At 39.3% G+C, this 18,168-nt stretch overlaps 1 protein-coding gene across 6 annotated transcripts in view; it reads left to right on the plus strand.

The window, feature by feature from the left end:
- Window positions 1-16,477, plus strand: part of PCLO (piccolo presynaptic cytomatrix protein) — a 490,197-nt gene extending 473,720 nt beyond the window's left edge. For all 6 annotated transcript variants that reach the window (XM_077473379.1, XM_077473380.1, XM_077473384.1 and 3 more), the window contains 3 exons: window positions 1,034-1,168; window positions 4,578-4,723; window positions 13,205-16,477. In XM_077473379.1, coding sequence (XP_077329505.1) covers window positions 1,034-1,168; window positions 4,578-4,723; window positions 13,205-13,345 — 422 coding nt within the window. In that variant the 3' untranslated portion in view covers window positions 13,346-16,477. The remainder of the gene's footprint in view (window positions 1-1,033; window positions 1,169-4,577; window positions 4,724-13,204) is intronic.
- Window positions 16,478-18,168: the final 1,691 nt, after the last annotated feature.

Below are 18,168 nucleotides of genomic sequence, written 5' to 3' on the forward strand. Positions count from 1 at the left end.
TCTAGACTGGGCAGTGATCTCATGTCTATAGTGACAGGCAGGAACCTGCTAGCTAAGGGCTCTCTGGAGGAATTTTGATCAGGCAACCCATGCTTATTGTAAGTATACATTTAGATAGGCAGCACCAGCAGTCTCTACCTCATTCAGATAAACTTTCTGGTCTGAGTTGAATATACAAGTATATCGGACACACTGCTATGCTCTAAAGCTAGTCTGCCACAACTATGGCCAGATCATGTTCACATGCCCAGGTACTCTCCTATCTCTACAGTCAGCTTAGTAACCACTAAGCAATGTCCTGGCCAACCGCACAACTGATGTTTCCCCTATGTCCACATATTATTAAAATGTTCCTTAATGGAAACAAAAAATTGCTACAATCATGCCTTGCTGTATATCTTAGATGTAGCTACACATAAATTCACCCGCCTTTATTCTTTGTATGTAACAATATACTCCAGTTTTGGGACTGTTTTTTTTCTTTTTATCACAGCAAGGGGACCATTATTACTAGTATAGTTTATTGCTTATAGTGGCAGTAAATAGAAAATGGCTCACAGTGGAAACATTAATTCATTCAAGCTTGTTGAAGACTTGAAGTGCTTGATTTAGTTTTCCATGCTGTAACACAAAGCCATTGTTCCATAGTTATTGTGTTACTTCTCTTAAAGATATGCCAGAAACAAATAATGCATTTTCTTATAAGGTTTTAAGTAGAACTTGTTTGTATTTGACAACAGTTAAGTTTGAACAAATTATAGATTAGAATACCCAGTGGTAGAAAAGTGATTACTGGTACCCTTGTGAACAAAAAACAAATGCATATTATTCTACTATCTTACACATTTACGATGGTAATGCAGAGTGCTATAACCCATCATAATCAATCATATTTTATTTTATCGCAGCTTGATTAAAAAAATTCAGTCCTGACTGGTTTGGTTGCTAGTTTGCATACTGATGTTTATTAAACAGGCCTAGAAAAATCTATATAAATGTTCAATGAACTTACTTTTTCCTAATTCAATTTCAGGTAAAACCCAAGTCATGGGTGAAATTAAAATTGCCCTGAAAAAAGAAATGAAGACAGATGGAGAGCAGCTGATAGTGGAGATATTACAGTGTAGAAATATTACGTATAAATTTAAGTCTCCAGACCATCTACCAGGTATCTACATTTTTTTAGCTTTCACATTCATTAGGTTAAATAAATAACTTACATGAAGCAAGTGAGTCAACAAAATCTTGCAAACTGAAACTGGCTAACACATGTATATTGACAGTGATTTAGTAATTTAGAAAATATTCTTGCTGTTGGTGGGCAACTTGAGCTGGCCATAGATGCTATGTTATGGCCAACAAGCCTTAATATTGGATAGCGTAAGCTGCTAATGAAATAGGTACAAACAATAGGAAAACTCACTTCACGCATGATGACTTTATTGTAGAAATTATGTCCTGCATACTTTACTCAGGTGAATTATTCCATAAGTAATCAAGAGAAGAAGAAAATGTCAGTCTTAGAGGTTGCACCTTTAAAAATAAGCCAGCAGTGTCCAAACTTAAATTTTGATTCATTTGCTTGCTGTAAGTTTATATTTTTCCACTGTTTGCCTTTGTATGGGCTTATTAAAGCTGCTTCTCTTTTCTGCTGTAAGCCAAAAAATACATACTGACAAATTGAATATCTTTTATCCTAATTTATCCTAATTTGCTGGTTTTGGTTTGCATAAATGTTGTACATACTGTATCTAAGATTTTATACTTTGGTTGGCTGGGAAATAATGTTACTGTCCTGTTTGTTTTCAGTAAATGTTCTATGTTACCCATTTTTTAATCCCCTCTTACCTCCTGCATCTTAAATGAAAGCTAAGCTCAAGGTAGATATTGAAAAAGTTAAAGTGGTAATGTGTTCATTGAACATTGAAAACATTAGGATTTTTTTAAATACAACTGCTACCCAAACTTTACTATATAACAGCCTTTTGTAATCTTTTGCATATGAGCACTTTAAAGTAGAGGGAGGAACAGTACTGTAAAACAGTCATGTTCTATTCATTTCTGGATTCCAATGGATTGCACAGGGGCTGTCCACAGAGATTGCCTCAGACTACTTCTGTTCTTTAATTGTCCAGTCAGCAGGCTGGGGTAGGGACACCATAGTGGGCCCAATTTTTGAAATATTATTGTTACCACTTTATGATCAGTAGTAAAATATCTCATAGTATTTTTTTTTTAAAAAGTTGTAATTCACAAAACGCTACTAAAATACTGCTTGTGCTATTTCTTGAAATAATGCAGTATTTTAGTTATAAAAAATGTACTTTTCAATCCCGGCATCTGCTGGCATCCTTAACAACTAGTGAATAGCTGATTGTTAAGTATGCAGCATCCACCATATCCTTAACAACCAAGAAACATCTGCTGTCAATGGGATTCCCTGCTGGCAGCAGAATGTAAACAAAATAAAATATGCCATTAAAAAGTTTTTAAAAAAGCAATGTGGAGTCCCCCCAAATCATACCATGCCCTTCCGGAACCTCATGCCAACAATTAAATGTGAGCCCCCCCACAAAAATAATCTATACCAGACGCTTATACTAGCATACAGTCCAGGAAAGGAGCAATGAGCATGTGCCCCCCTTCTGAACCATACCAGGCCACATGCCCTCAACACAAGGGGGGTGTCCCCCCCAAAGCACCTTGTCCCTATGTTGATGAGGACAAGGGCCTCTTCCCCACAACCCTACAAAGTTGTGGGATGGCAGGGTGTGAATTATCAGAATCTGGAAGTCCCCTTTAACAAGGTGGTCCCCAGATCCTGCCCCCTCCATGGGAATAAGTATGGGATAAGGTATCCACCAAAAAAATGGCCAAAGTAAATAAATATCTGTATCCAGTTTCTGACAAGTCCTTTAAAAATAAAATAAATGTTCTCTAAAGTAAATCCAGTGTCAATCATGATGACCAACACCTGCTGACCCACACACAAAAAAAAAACCTACTGAGCTGTGGGACATGCTGTGTCGATCACATCACAAGGGAGGTGGGTCAACCAGTGACATAACCAGGTGACCCTTTATTTATTTTTGTGGCAGGTAAGAAGTGGAGCTGTCAGTTGACAAGGAGCGAAATGTCAAGTGTGGGACAATTTTTCTTTTTCATGCGTGTCGACAGGCAACATTTGACGCTGGATTTACTTAAAGTGGAGTTCCACCCAGAAATGGAACTTCCACTATAAGTGAAGGTTAACCCACGACATGCCAAATTTGGCATGTCATTTTTTTTGAGGGGTGGAGCAGATACCCTCTTTTTAAGGGCATCCAGCTTCCACTTAAGCCCAGGGCTCTGCGGAGCCAGAAGGAAGTTCACCTCTCCCCCCTTCCTCCGCGCAATCTTCTATGACACAGGTTCCAGAAGATTGCCAGGCCAATTGCAGTGCACAGCGTGGCTCGTGCATGCCGGGCACCCACAATCACAATGCCGACATCGAGGATAGGAGGAGGAGAGAAGCAGGGCTTCATTTGTCCCGCATCGCTGGACCGTGGGACATGTGAGTGTCCGATTTATATAAAGTCAGCAGCTACACTTTTTGTAGCTGCTGACTTTTATATGGGTGGAACTCCGCTTTAATTTTCTAATGTCAGCTTTTCTTTTGTTTACATTTTTCTGTCAGCGAGGAATCCCACTGACAGCAGATGGGATTCCAGAATCATGGTTGTTAAGGACATGGCAGGTGCTGGCTCCTTAACAGCCAACTATTTACTAGTTCTTAAGGACACTGGCGGATTCTGGTACCTTAACAACCAGCTGAAAACTCATATGTGCCTGGCCCACTACTTATTTAATGCATGCATTTATATATTAATTTCCTTTAGTGAATTAATATTAATATATATGCAATAAATGCTCTATTTACCAAGTTTTTGCTAAATACTGCATAAACGTATAGTGAATTGACATTTTCAGTATTGCATTTGATATTTGGGAAAAATGTGTCAAGTGACCCAAATACTGCACGCAATATGCTTTAGTGAATTAATCCCAGTATACCTTAACTTTCACAGAGAAAGTGATGTCACTCTTCTAGCATTGTATTGTGCAGGGCTAGTGATTCACAAAACTGGTTGGGCAGAATTAAAAAAGTTTTGAGCAAACTATTTCACATATATTTGTTTTTTCTTAAATAGTTGTTTGGCTAGTGTTGTAAGGTTATTCTGGACCTGTGTCCTGAGAACATAAACAGCGAAGTAGTTAAATGCCCAGTGACCCCTTTTTGTGTGTGAACTCTCAATTACATTAAGTTCCATAACTTTCCAAACAGATGGGTGAGATGCTAGATGGGTGAGACATAGTTGGTCAGAATAACAATAATTCCCCAAACTACTTCATATTACGTTATTAATTCAGTGCATGTTGTGTGAGTGTTAATGTGTGGTGGATGTGTAAGATTTGTATAGCTACATAGTATAACCAAGCACTCCCCTGTAATAAGTACACAATGAATGTAAAATGTTACAGACAGAAGCACATGAGAAGCAATAGTAATTCCCTTCATCCACATAATAATTTTTCAGATCTGTATGTGAAACTCTACGTCATTAATATAGCAACTCAGAAGCGAATAATAAAGAAGAAAACCAGGGTCTGTAGGCATGATCGAGAGCCTTCATTTAATGAGACATTCCGTTTTAGCATGAGTCCTGCTGGACACTCTCTGCAGGTAAGGCTGTAATTTGCTTCGTATTGACATTATGATCACCTATAGTGTATAGTAACTAAAAATAAATTATATGCACATTATGTAAAATAATTATATTCTTTCTCAAGTACATTCTGAAATTGTTAAAGCTTGAAATAACTACCGTGTTGCTTCTTCTCTATTTTATGTTACTGCGTCACTGAAATATTAAATTTCTCATAGTTTTCACATTTAAAGTGGTTGTAAAGGCTGAAGGTTTTTTACCTTCATGCTTTCTGCGGCTTGCTATGGGTGCACTCGCCAAGGGGGAGGAGCCCAGAGCACTGAGAAGAGGAGAATCAGGGCTGCTTTGTGCACAATTGCAAAATTATCGCACAGAGCAGGTAAGTATGACATGTTTGTCATTAAAAAAAAAAAATATTAAACATGTTTCTACTATTGCAGTACAGAAATTGAACCAAGACAAAATTGGTGAATTTTTAAATATATAGTAGAATTGTTTTAAAATGCATTAAATACAGACAGAGAACTGTTTATTGGAGACTGGAGAACAAGCCTCATCAAAGGTTATATTGTGGGCTTATGCCTTAACTAGGGATGAGCTTCCAGTTTGAGTGGAACTCATGTTCGAGTCAAACATTGCCTGTTCGCCTGTTCAGCGAACAGTGAACAATTTGGGGTGTTCGCGGCAAATTCGAAAAGCCGCGGAACACCCTGTACAAGTCTATGGGAGAAATCTAAAGTGCTCATTTTAAAGGCTAATATGTAAGTTACTGTCCTAAAAAGTGTTTGGGGACCTGGGTCCTGCCCCAGGGGACATGGATCAATGCAAAAAAAAGTTTTAAAAACTGCAGTTTTTTCGGGAGCAGTGATTTTAATAATGATTAACGTAAAACAATAAAAGTGTAATATTCCTTTAAATTTCGTACCTGGGGGGTGTCTATAGTATGCTTGTGAAGGGGCGCATGTTTCTGGTGCTTATAACTGTCCCTGCACAAAGTGTCATTTCTGCAGAAAAAAAATTCATTTAAAATCACTCACGGCTATAATGAATTGTCGGCTCCTGTAATACAGAGAACACTCATTGAAAGTCATTGATAAAAATTAAAAAAAAGCGTGGGGTTCCCCCAAATTCAATTACCAACTTCAAGTCTGGTATGGATATTAAGGGGAACCCCGCGTCAAATTAAAAAAAAAATTGACATGGGGTCCCCCTAAAAATCCATACCAGACCCTTTATCCGAGCACGCAACCTGGCAGGCCGCAGGAAAAGAGGGGGGATGAGAGAGTGCCCCCCTCCTGAACCGTACCAGGCCACATGCCCTCAACATTGGGAGGATGCTTTGGGGGTCTGTGACCCCTCAAACCACCATGTCCCCATGTTGATGGGGACAAGGGCCTCATCCCCACAACCCTGGCCGGTGGTTGTGGGGGGTCTGCGGGTGGGGGCTTATCAGAATCTGGAAGCCCCCTTTAACAAGGGAACTCCCAGATCCTGCCCCCCCCTGTTTGAAATGGTAAGGGGGTACAAAAGTACCCCTACCATTTCACAAAGAAAGTGTAAAAAATAGTTAAATAAGACAAACACACTTTTGAAAAATTCCTAAATTAAAAAATAAAAAAAATAAAAAAAAGATTCCAGCGATGGTAATCCACTCTTGCTATCCAGCGACGGATGATCATCTCTCCGGGGTCCAGCGATGGCTGATCTGATCCAGCGCAGCGCATCCATCCATCTTCTGTCTCCACTGCGGGATCCCGGCGGCCTGACGTTTGTTATATGCGGAGGCAGGGCCACCCGTCACCTGACCCCGCCCCCCTCTGACGCTAGTGAGGGAAGCCTGGCTTCCCCAATGATATATGTGTGACCCCGCCCCTTCTGATGTAACGCAGGTTTCCGTTACATCAGAGGGGGCGGGGTCACCCACACGTCATTGGGGAAGCCAGGCTTCCCCAATCGTGTCATAGGGGGGCGGGGTCAGGTGATGGGTGCCCCCCCCCCTCCACATATAACAAACGTCAGGCCGCCGGGATCTCGCAGTGTCTCCTCCGTGGAGACAGAAAATGGATGGATGCGCTGCGCTGGATCAGATCAGCCATCACTGGACCCCAGAGAGATGATCATCTGTCGCTGGATAGCAAGAGTAGATTACCACCGCTGGAATCTTTTTTATTTTTTTTATTTTTAATAAAGGAATTTTTCAAAAGTGTCTTATTTAACAATTTTTTACACTTTCTTTGTGAAATGGTAAGGGTACTTTTGTACCCCCTTACCATTTCAAACAGGGGGGGCGGGATCTGGGGATCCCCTTGTTATAGGGGGCTTCCAGATTCTGATAACCCCCCCGCCCGTAGACCCGCACAACCACCGGCCAGGGTTGTGGGGATGAGGCCCTTGTCCCCTTCAACATGGGAACATGGTGCTTTGAGGGGTCACAGACCCCCAAAGCATCCTTCCAATGTTAAGGACATGTGGCGTGGTACGGTTCAGGAGGGGGGGCGCTCTCTCGTCACCCCCTCTTTTCCTGCGGCCGGCCAGGTTGCGTGCTCGGATAAAGGGTCTGGTATGGATTTTTAGGGGGACCCCCACGACGTCAATTCTTTTTTTAATTTTTTAATAAGGGTTCCCCTTAATATACATACCAGACCTGAAGGGCCTGGTAATTGAATTTAAAAAACCCCATGCTTTTTTTTTTTTATCAATGACTTTCAATGAGTGTTCTCTGTATTATGGGAGCCGACAATTCATTATAGCCGCGAGTGATTTAAAATGACTTTTTTTTCTGCAGAAATTACACTTTGTGCAGGGACAGTTCTAAGCACGGGAAAAATGCGCCCCTTCACAGGCATACTATGGACACCCCCCAGGTACAAAATGTATTAACTTTTATTGTTTCACTTTAATCATTATTAAAATCAGTGCTCCTGAAAAAACTGGCGTTTTAAAACTTTTTTTTGCATTGATACATGTCCCCTGGGGCAGGACCCAGGTCCCCAAACACTATTTAGGACAGTAACTTGCACATTAGCCTTTAAAATTAGCACTTTAGATTTTGAACCTTCAAGCCGATAGACTTTAATAGGGTTCTAAAGTTCACACGAAGTTTAGGTCTGTTCGCAGGTACTGGTGCGAACCGGGGGGTGTTCAGCTCATCCTTAGCCTTAACCATCACGATTACAAGGGTGAAGTACTAAAGCAAAACATTTGTAGTTTTGTTTACTTTCTGTCTGTTATATTTACCTTGCCTAGACACCTCTTTGTAAAAACTGCAGGCATACCACAAGTTAAGTCTAGCAAAGTTCCTGGTCCCTAGTAGACGTATCTCTATTATTAACATCTAACGTATTTATTGTGCTCCAGTAGATTAACTCTTGGAACTCTGACACTGCTCACTGTGGTCTTAGTCCCTTCAAGAGCAGAGTCGCTGGAACTGCTATGCCCGCCCCTCCCCTCCTTCTGCCCATTCGCCTTTGTATTATGCCAACTGATTAATTTCAATCACTGCAGAGATTTTCAGTCATGCTAAAAATCTCCATGACTGATGCTGAAAACTAATGGTGAGTGGATAGACTAATAAGTGGTGAGCAAATACTTTTTTATTTGAATTTCTACTACCATTCCTGTATTGAGAAAGCCTGCACTCCATCCTACTGTCAAAAACCATGAAATCAGGCCAAGACAGAAGTACAGTTAAATCACACTTGTTTAATAGTACAAGTAAAAAGAACAAACATAGCCAAAGTTCAGTAACTGGAACGAATTGTCAGCCAAGCCAGAAGTCAGGGATCAATGTAGTGGGACAGCAAGCAGGATCTGGAGCCAGAAAGGATGTCAGCAAAGCAAGTCTTGAACAGGATCGCAGGAGACCATTTATGTGATGTTGACCAAGGCGAAGGCAGATCTCCTCTGGACTGAACAGCTTAAGTAGGCAGGACTCAACAAGCAGGATATCATCAACAGCTGAGTAACTGTGGAGAGAGATAGGAGCTGGCAATTAGCCGACAGCTGAGCGGCCAGCTATGAGAAGGAAGGGCTGAGCCCAGCCCTGACACTTACATAATACATAAGTCCAAATTAGTACAATGCAGATAAGGGCAATTGTGTTACATAGGTTGGCATACCCATAAGGCTGCCCACTGGCCCATCTGTAAATATTAAAAAATTTGTTTTTAGTCCACATATTTTCTGCAGAAGTGAATTCCAAAAAATGTATGTACTCACTACAGTGCCAAATTTCTGAAGCTACCCTAAAAAAATCTTTGGGACAGTTTCAGCTTAAGGAATCTGCAGTGATTTACTAATCGCTGCTGTAGATTTTCATTGAGCAGTATTACATATGCAGAAGGATGCATAGTATATGGCCTACCACAGAGATAATAATGGAAAAACAAATGAATTACCTAAGTTGTGGAGGTACCCTGTCTATACCAGACGGATTGGGCTCTTTTTGCCCCAAAAAAATTAACAGTAGTTTGAGATCCATCTTTTAAATTTGTTTTCTATTTAGATTCACCAGATACCTATTGGATCTATTCTCAATGTGATCTCCTACTTACACTATTTACACTCTGAGCACCCTGTTATCTGGTGGCCCTAAATAATAACTATTTTGTATGAATAGTATGCAATAATGGTGTTTATTCTAGGTGATGATCTAGATCAGTGGTCATCAACCCTGTCCTCAGGGCCCACTAACAGGCCAGGTTTGCAAGATAACTGAAAAACATGACAGGTGATATAATTTGCTGCTCAGCGATTGCAGTATTCTAGTCTGCATCTTCCCAAGGTAATACATAAAACCTGGCCTGTTAGTGGCCACTGATCTAGATGACTAAATCAGAGCTACCTTTGACTGTGAAAACCAAATATCTACGTAACAATAGAATGAGGAACTAAAGGTGCTGTTTAGGGAACATAAAAAAATTAAAAATCACAAAAATCTAAATGATAAAATCACTGAATAGGAAATGGGACATCCTCTCCTTGGAGTCATAAATTACAAACAAAATCCTCCCACGAGGTTTAAGAGAATGTGTCATCCCAGCCATTCATCTACATACGGAGATGTTCCTGGAGAAGTGGAAAATACAATGCATGAACCATGGCATTGAGGTTATGAAATTTAAGAGGAAGTAAACCCTGATGAGTTTACTTCCTCTTTCATTCCCTGCAAAGGCAAAGCATAATGGACTACTATGCATCGCATAGTAGTTCATTATGTGTCACTTACCTGACACAGGAGCCAGCGAAGTCGCCGCTGTCCCTTGTAGTCCACCGCATCCATCTTCTTGGTGGGGTCTCGCAGCTCCGCCGCTGTCATTCGGCGAAGCCGCGATGATGTCACTCCCGTGCATGCGCACGGGAGCCGACGCGCGCGGCAGCTCCGTCGTTGAGAATGCCGCGCTCAGTGCACCTGCGTGCCGCTGTCTACGGCGCATGCGCCGTAGACAGCAGTGCCTGTTTTCGGGCAAATATCTCCTAAACCATACAGGTTTAGGAGATATTTCTTGGACCTACAGGTAAGCCTTAATCTAGGCTTACCTGTAGGTCAAAGTGGTTTGTAAGGGTTTACAACCACTTTAATAAACGAGGAAGAGAAATTCCAAATTTCCACACTCCAGGAACAGATAACTGAGAGTAGGGATAAACTTGAACCAACCCATGCGATGAGTGAGCCTGGAAATAGTGGCAGCAGGCGGGGTTCCCTTTCCCAGCCGTGGGAAGGTAATGGGGTGGCTGTATAGCTACTCATATCACTTTTACCTGAATGCCCATCTCCAGCTGAGAATTTTTATACCAGGATCATATCTGCAGCTGCCCTGGATGACATCCTCATTCTAGTGAAATCAAGTCAAGAATGCATTCACCATCAGGAGATAGTTTTGGGGACTGGGGCAGTAAGGTAGATTGGTGAACCCTCAAAAATGCCAGTTGGAATGGAGTCAGGAAATGGAATACCTGGGTATTTTGTTCCATACCCAGATGGGGAAGATCTTTTTGCCCAAACGGCAAATCTCAGAGATATCAAATTGTGTACAAGTGAGCCAAGTGTACTCCCTGTCAGCAAGAGACTGCATGGTACCATGGACCAGATGGCAAGTCACCCTTTTTTACAGCAGCGGAATCACATTTCATTCGGTCAATCAATCCTTCTCCCTTCGAGTATCCTGAGAGATCTCTTTTGGTGGACTTCAAGAGAAAATCTTTCCTGGGGCATGACTATCAGCCCGGAAGATTGTATTATTATGACCACGGATGCCAGTCACTGTCAGGGTCAATGAGTACAAGCACAGTGCAGAAGTCCATCTGTATGCCATTCAAATTACCTAAATCTGAAAGTAGCTCACCTTGCCTTAATAGTTTTCCAAGATTCTGTCGAAGGTCATTGAGTGAAGATTCATATGGACAACCAGACAGCAGTGTCTTATGTCCAGAGACAAGGGAACACTAGAAGCTTGGTTCTTCTTCAGGTAGTGAGCAAAATTTTCCAGTGGGTGGAGATGCATCTGGAGTCTAAACAGTTGCCTATTTGCCAGGGGAGGAGAACCAGCTGTCAGTTCATTCAAGCAGAGTATTTCCAGATCACAACGAGGGGTCAATCAACAGCAAGTATTTGAAAACAATATGTGTGACGTGAGGGAATCCAGTGATCAATCTCATGTCCATCCCAGAGAATGCTCAGGTGCCCCTGTTTTTGGTGTGTTACAACTTTCAGGAAGCACTGATGCAAGATGTGTTCACAATACCCTGGATCTTCCCGTTTGTATATATGTGTTTCCACTGCTTCCACTAGCATTGAAGGTCCTTCAGAAGATATAGTCAGAGACAGTTCCGACAATCATAATTCTTCCATATTGGCCAAGGAGACCGTGGTTCCCTCTACTAGTTCAAATGTCATCATGTCATCCTATCCAGATGTCAAACTCCTGAAAAGTGCAAATACTGGCCCTGTCATCTTTCACATGGACAAGATGTGCTGAAGATTCCATGGTGAAGCACTTCATTTGGGCAGCATTGCACAAACGACCTCCAAGGAAGAGTATCTTTCTGTCTTGGGACTTGGCCTTGGTGCTCAGGGCATTAATGTGCCAATTGAAAGTTGTTTGATTTGGTATCTCACCTTGAAGGTTGTTTTCTTAGTTGCCAGCTGCAAGGAGAGTCTCAGAATTAGAAGCTCTATCGTGCTTTCATGATAACTGGAAAATAGTTCTTCCAGTTTTTCTACCGTAACCCACTGCTTCAAGTCAGAAGATTTCAGTTCTTTTCATATGGTGAAACAAATTTCATACATCTTCAAAACAGCAAGTTTAAAGAAAACCGACAGCCTCTTTGTTCTCCCAGAAGACCCCAAGAAGGGGGATAAGGCTTCTTCCAGGATAATTTCCTCATGGATTCTGAAAGTTATAAAGGTGGCCTATACTTCGCTGATGGAAGTGCGGGCTCATTCTAATAGAGGGGTTGCAGTATCATGGGCAGCTCATGTGAAAATTTGGGCATTTGAAATCTGCAAGGCTGCCAGCTGGAGTTCTGAGTCAACCTTTGTGTAACACTACAAACTGGATGTAGCCTCAGCTATTTTTTCTCCTTTCATTCCGCTGTTGTACATCCAGCCTTTAACAACAATTAAAATTATTTTTGGCAAGCACGGAGGTGCTAAGTTGTTTCTCGTTTTTTCTATTCCCACGCTAAATCGGTTAGTTAAGTCCCACTGTTGCTGATATGAGGTGAGCCAGGAAATTACGATAAATATTAGGTAGCAATTTTCAGTAATATTATATATATATATTAGGGCTGTTACTGATTAAAATTTTTGCGTTCGATTAATCGATTTTTTTAAAATCGATTAATCAACTAATTTCGATTAATTATAACGCACATACAGTTTTTACAATTTTATTAAATTAAACTTTAAGAAAATATCCACATCTGCCCCCATACTGTAATGTCCACATCTGCCCCTATTGCCCACATACTATAATGTCCACATGTCAGATTGCCCACTCTGTCCAGAATAGACAGCAGGCAGATCCGTCTGCAGAGTAGATGGCACAAGCAGGCGGGTGATGATGACGTCAGCGCACCACCAAGATGGCCACAGCTCCGGATCTAGGCCAAAGCCATGGCCTTTCCTATGGGCGAGACCGCGGAGCTCAATCCGTGGATCGTCCTCGATCAAAATTATTTTGATCGATTAAAGAAATTAACGATTAATTGATAAATGAATCATTAATTTCCACAGCCCTAATATATATATATATATATATATATATATATATATATATATATATATATATATATATATATATATACACAGTGTAGTTATATATACGGCCTAAGGATTTGAAGTGGTTAACATTTTTTAAAAAATATATATATATATATATATAACATTGCTTTCTACACTGCATGTACATTTTTAAGTATGAATTTTATCATTGTGTTACATACATGTCATTTTCAAAAATTTCCAATAATCTTATTCTTAATTTTATTTTCCATAGATTTTGCTTGCTTCAAATGGAGGGAAGTTTATGAAGAAAACTCTTATTGGTGAAGCTTACATTTGGCTGGACAAAGTGGACCTTCGAAAAAGGATAGTAAATTGGCACAAACTTTTAGCCAGCTCTGCTCAAACACACTGAACAGCACTATTAGCTGGGAGCAAAACGTCAGGAACAATTTTAGTTTCAATGGAATTAAAGACTGCCTAGAAAACAAAGTTTGAACATGTTTCAAGCCGTGCTTTGAAATCTTTGTTGACATGTTTTGCAGTCGATGAGAAATAAGATGCATTTGTTATTAATAAATGACAACATGTTGGGGATGATGATAAATAAATATGGTGTGTAGAAGACTGGTCATGTTTTCAGATTAGAGTATACAAGTGCTTTACTAGTTCTATTATGTTTCATTCAACAGAGCAGCTTAGAAGCACGTGAAAATAAGGCAATATAAAATAAGGGTTATAATAGTTTAAAAAAAAGTAACACTCGATATATGTTTAAACTAATTTGCACCTTAGATGTTTTCCATTGATAGATAATATAAAATGCTGTTTATGGTGTTTCTTGGAGTTGGCATATGTACAGGAATAAACAGTATAGTTCCGTCCTCTAAGTTCCAGGTAATGTTCTCTCTCTATGCCACGTGTACAGTTACCGTACAGTTAACGTGCAGTGCCTATCTTTTATTTTGTGATTCAAATTAAAAACATGGTGAAACACATGAGCTCAGTACTTCTTGCTGGCTTATATTAGCATATGTCGGATACTGCAATTTCTAATTCATTGGTTTAAATAGAAAAACAAATGAAAAAATGAAGATAACTAAGGTAGCTGTCAAAGCCTAAAGTAATGCTGTGGCACAAAACAGAAGGTGGGTTTCAGTGACATAAATAAGGAAAAGGAGCCTATGTGTGTTGTTCTACATGCCACCTTTTAGTTAGGAGAAGGATATAAAAAGCAATTATGTTCTGAATTTTCTCTTTGTAACTCAGGTGAATGATTGATAGGTATGTTGAAAATGTACTGTTAATTGCTACAGTCACTAATGTATATACATACTGCCTATCATGCAGTGTGTTCATAAGTGGTTTCTATCAAAATGAAGGCAACTAAATGTCAGATAAAATAATATGTGTTTGTTTTTCCTTTCCAGTCCTGTTTCCATTATGAAGAACGTGTTTCTGATATCCCATTCAAAAGCCTAAAGAGCTACAATAGTGCATTTTTAAACTGCAATTCTTTTATGCTGAGCATTACTGTAAAAGACTGCAAAGCATGCGAATGGTTGCTACAGAGACATCATTTCAGAATGATAGCACAAATACAGATTCTTGCAAGGAAACCTGTAATCAACATTACATTAGCAGAGCTACCATTGCTCTGCCTTTTATTCACTACATTCCAAAGACATAATGGTATTTGTTCTCTGGAGCACTATAACATTTCTTATATTTTGTTTCTAACTTTCCAGGCCATGTATAGTGTAGAGAAACAGCAAGTAGACTCAGTGTTTCCTTAGCTTGGACATACCCTAGAATTAGTACCTCTTAAACACATGAAATTCTACAGATGCATTTGTCATCTGTCAAACAGAGTGAGTGACAATGTTTTGGTGCATCAATGACTTATATAAGCAGTGTATAATATGCTTCCGAAGTGTGCCAACAACGTTTTAAACCAAATTCTTGAGTTATCATGGAAGTATTCTATGCAACATTGATGTATCAATGCTTTTTCTGTAAGCGAAAATGACAAAAAAAATGTGTAAAACTAAAAAAAAAAAAAAAAAAAATACAAAAAAAAACGTCTTTTGTGTAAGAAACAACTATCAGTATTTTCGTTTTTGCACATATATTTGAACACATTAATAGTGTTTATTGCTTTTGCTTCTCCTAGAAGTGATTACATAGATCCAGATGTTTGTTGACAACTAGCCCTCTCTTGATATTAATTTTATAAATAGAGCCAAGATAAAAAAATATATATATAAATATATGTTTATTTATATGCAAAGCAAGGCAAATTTTAGAGTTCTGATTGATCCGCAGAAATAGAAATGTTTAAGCAAAAAGCACAGTGTGTGTGAGTATAAGTGAGTGAGATTTATATAGTTCTTTACATTACTTTTGTTCAATGGCCTTGTTTGGAAATGACGAGTTTTGGATGCTAAGCATGAGTCAAAAGTATTCCATGGCTGCGGATTAAAGAGATGATATCTTCCTCTTTTTAATTGTTTGCAGTACTTGAAACATAACCTTATTTAAGCACACATAATGAATACAAGTAAAAGAATGAAAACTTAGTGGCAGGCAAGAAAATACCAGTTTAAATATAAATTGCATGTTATTTTACCCTGCACACCAACACACCTACAAGTCATAATAAAACAGACATTAATAGTGCCTGATGTTTTATTAACATCTCAGATATGCTTAAGTTGCATTGTTTCAGGTATTTTTTGAATACTATTGTCTTTTTCAGTGAAAATAAATCCAAATAAGTTTTATTTTACTCTTAACACAAAGGACACCCTGCTATTCTGAACAAAATTACGTAAAAAGGGCCGGACAAAATGAATACCCTCTCTCTAGGACTTTATTAGAATCATTAGTCTGTGCTTTGCTGTTCTAACAAATTCTGACTATAGAAATGTTAGGGGGCAAGTACCTTTTTGTTATTGTGTAAATAAGTCTACATTTTTGTAGAAAGATGAAAAGGACTGAGGGATTCTAATTCCATTAGCCATTCAGCATGTGAATGTGAGCATTCTGTTCAATTGTACATGTAAAATTGATATGTGATGTGCTCAGATGATGAACCAGCAATGGCTGAACAGCGTGTTTGTTGTCATTCATTGAGAATCTGTACAGAGAGCCTGAAAAATAAGAGATATATATGAAGAAAATGTAAAAAAAAAATATATTTAAATTACGTAAATTCTGTAGTGTCCTGAAATAAATGTTTTCACATGAATGTTGCATGCATTGATGGAAGTCTGCCCATATTTGTGTATTTTTATTATCGTCATCCTAGATTTTTTTCCCCTTCTAATCCCTTGAAGATCATTTGTTTAAAACAGTTGTACAAATGAGTTAAACATGAATGAACTGTATAGAAATCTGCCTGTAAATCTGTTAATGTTTCTTCATTTAATGTAAAAATCCATGTCATAGTTTTTGTGGTTGTACACAAGATGTAACTTGAGAATTTATGCAAATGTGATGTACAAAAGGTTGTAATCCAGTCAAGCTAATAAATATTTATAACATCCTTTTCTTTGTGAACTTATTGGGTATAATTTGAGAATTTATAAACAAATAAATCTATTAAACACCTTCTGTGTTCATACAAGGCAGTGATGGCGAACCTTGGCACCCCAAATGTTTTGGAATTACATTTCCCATGATGCTCAACTACACTGCAGAGTGCATGAGCATCATGGGAAATGTAGTTCCAAAACATCTGGGGTGCCAAGGTTCGCCATCACTGATATAAGGTATACATTATAGCTTTTAGACAGCTATTTTTCATGCAAATAACATAAACACATTTCAAAATATTAAACAGACACATAAAATTGATCAAGTATTGTATGACTTATTCTAATATCTAAGTGTAGGCAGCACTCTGGCTTAGTACTTCTGCTTTGCAGTACTTGGGTACTCAGATTGAGTCCTGATCAAGACATTATCTACATAACCTGCGGCGAATGGAGGTCACATGGTGCACTGTGAGGGGAGAGAAAGTCACAGATGGCGGGAGAGAGGCAAGAACATCAGCCTACCTTCTACCTCTGACTTTGTGTCCTGCCAGAAAGACTAAATGTTACAGCAATCCTTGTGAATGATGAATGGTAAAAGGGAGCCCGAGGACATACTTTCTATTGCCTTCTCCTGAAGGATTACATCATTCATTGGATGGTCCACTCAGGCCTAGTCACCCTTTCCTCACTGGAGCTGCCCGTTAAAAATAAAAGGTCTTATTGGTGTCAGCTGGTATTGATGGTACAACGAGGTTTATCTGTAACAACATTGATTGGGAGATCTGATGCGCGATCTGGAGCAGTAAAGCAGTGGATGTTTATTATGAGCTGGATCTCTAGAAAAGCACCTACACCTCCATTTAACACCTTGTGCGGGGAAGGCATTTGTTGACCTATCTGATAGCTCAGTAGGTCCATTGTGAAAAGTAAGCGGCTTGTACTACTGTTGGTGGCGGTATTTTCACGAATCTGTACAAGATGAAAAGTATTTTTACAAGCACAAGTGTTCACAGCTACCTTACTTCCTGTTTGCCTGTTTACATGCATGGACTATGTCTCTGAAGAATTTATAGCTATCCATAATAATCTTTATGTATGATCGAAACGTTTTTATCGAGAATTTGTATTTTGACCTTGAGTGTTATGGCAGCTTTTTAGGTTAGGTTATTTGTTTGGGCCAATTGATTATAATTTGCTTTTGATAATCTACATAAAGTTTGAATTTCCTCCCTGTTATTGCATGAGTCTCCTCCTACTTTTGAAATACATGCTGTTAGGTTAATTGGCTCCTGTTTAAAACATGCCTAATTCTTATTTCCTACTGAGCATGCTCCTGCTGGCTGCCTTACCATCTTTACAAACAGCAGATAAAAGCACTTTGAGTCCCCAGGGAATAAAGAGCTATAAAGTATTAATAAAAGAAGCATGAATGGTCAAATCTGAAATAATATTGAGGTCCAAAACATATCTAGAGATTTTTGTACCAACTTTATGCAGTCCTAAAAAGAGTTTGCCCATTCTGGACGAAGTGATTTCCCCTCACTATTTACACTCAACACTACCACATGTCTCTGTCACTCTGTCAGAGTCATAATGGAACACCTGGTGTTTGTAGGTATGGGGAAGCATGTGAACTCCTTCTGGGATTCAGTGAAGAAGAGGAAGATGTCAATAACTCTGTGTATTCTGCAGCACTATT

Source organism: Lithobates pipiens, unplaced genomic scaffold (assembly GCF_037356315.1).
Source record: "Lithobates pipiens isolate NorthernLeopardFrog02 unplaced genomic scaffold, aLitPip1_a1.2 Scaffold_8, whole genome shotgun sequence".
NCBI classification, from domain to species: domain Eukaryota; kingdom Metazoa; phylum Chordata; class Amphibia; order Anura; family Ranidae; genus Lithobates; species Lithobates pipiens.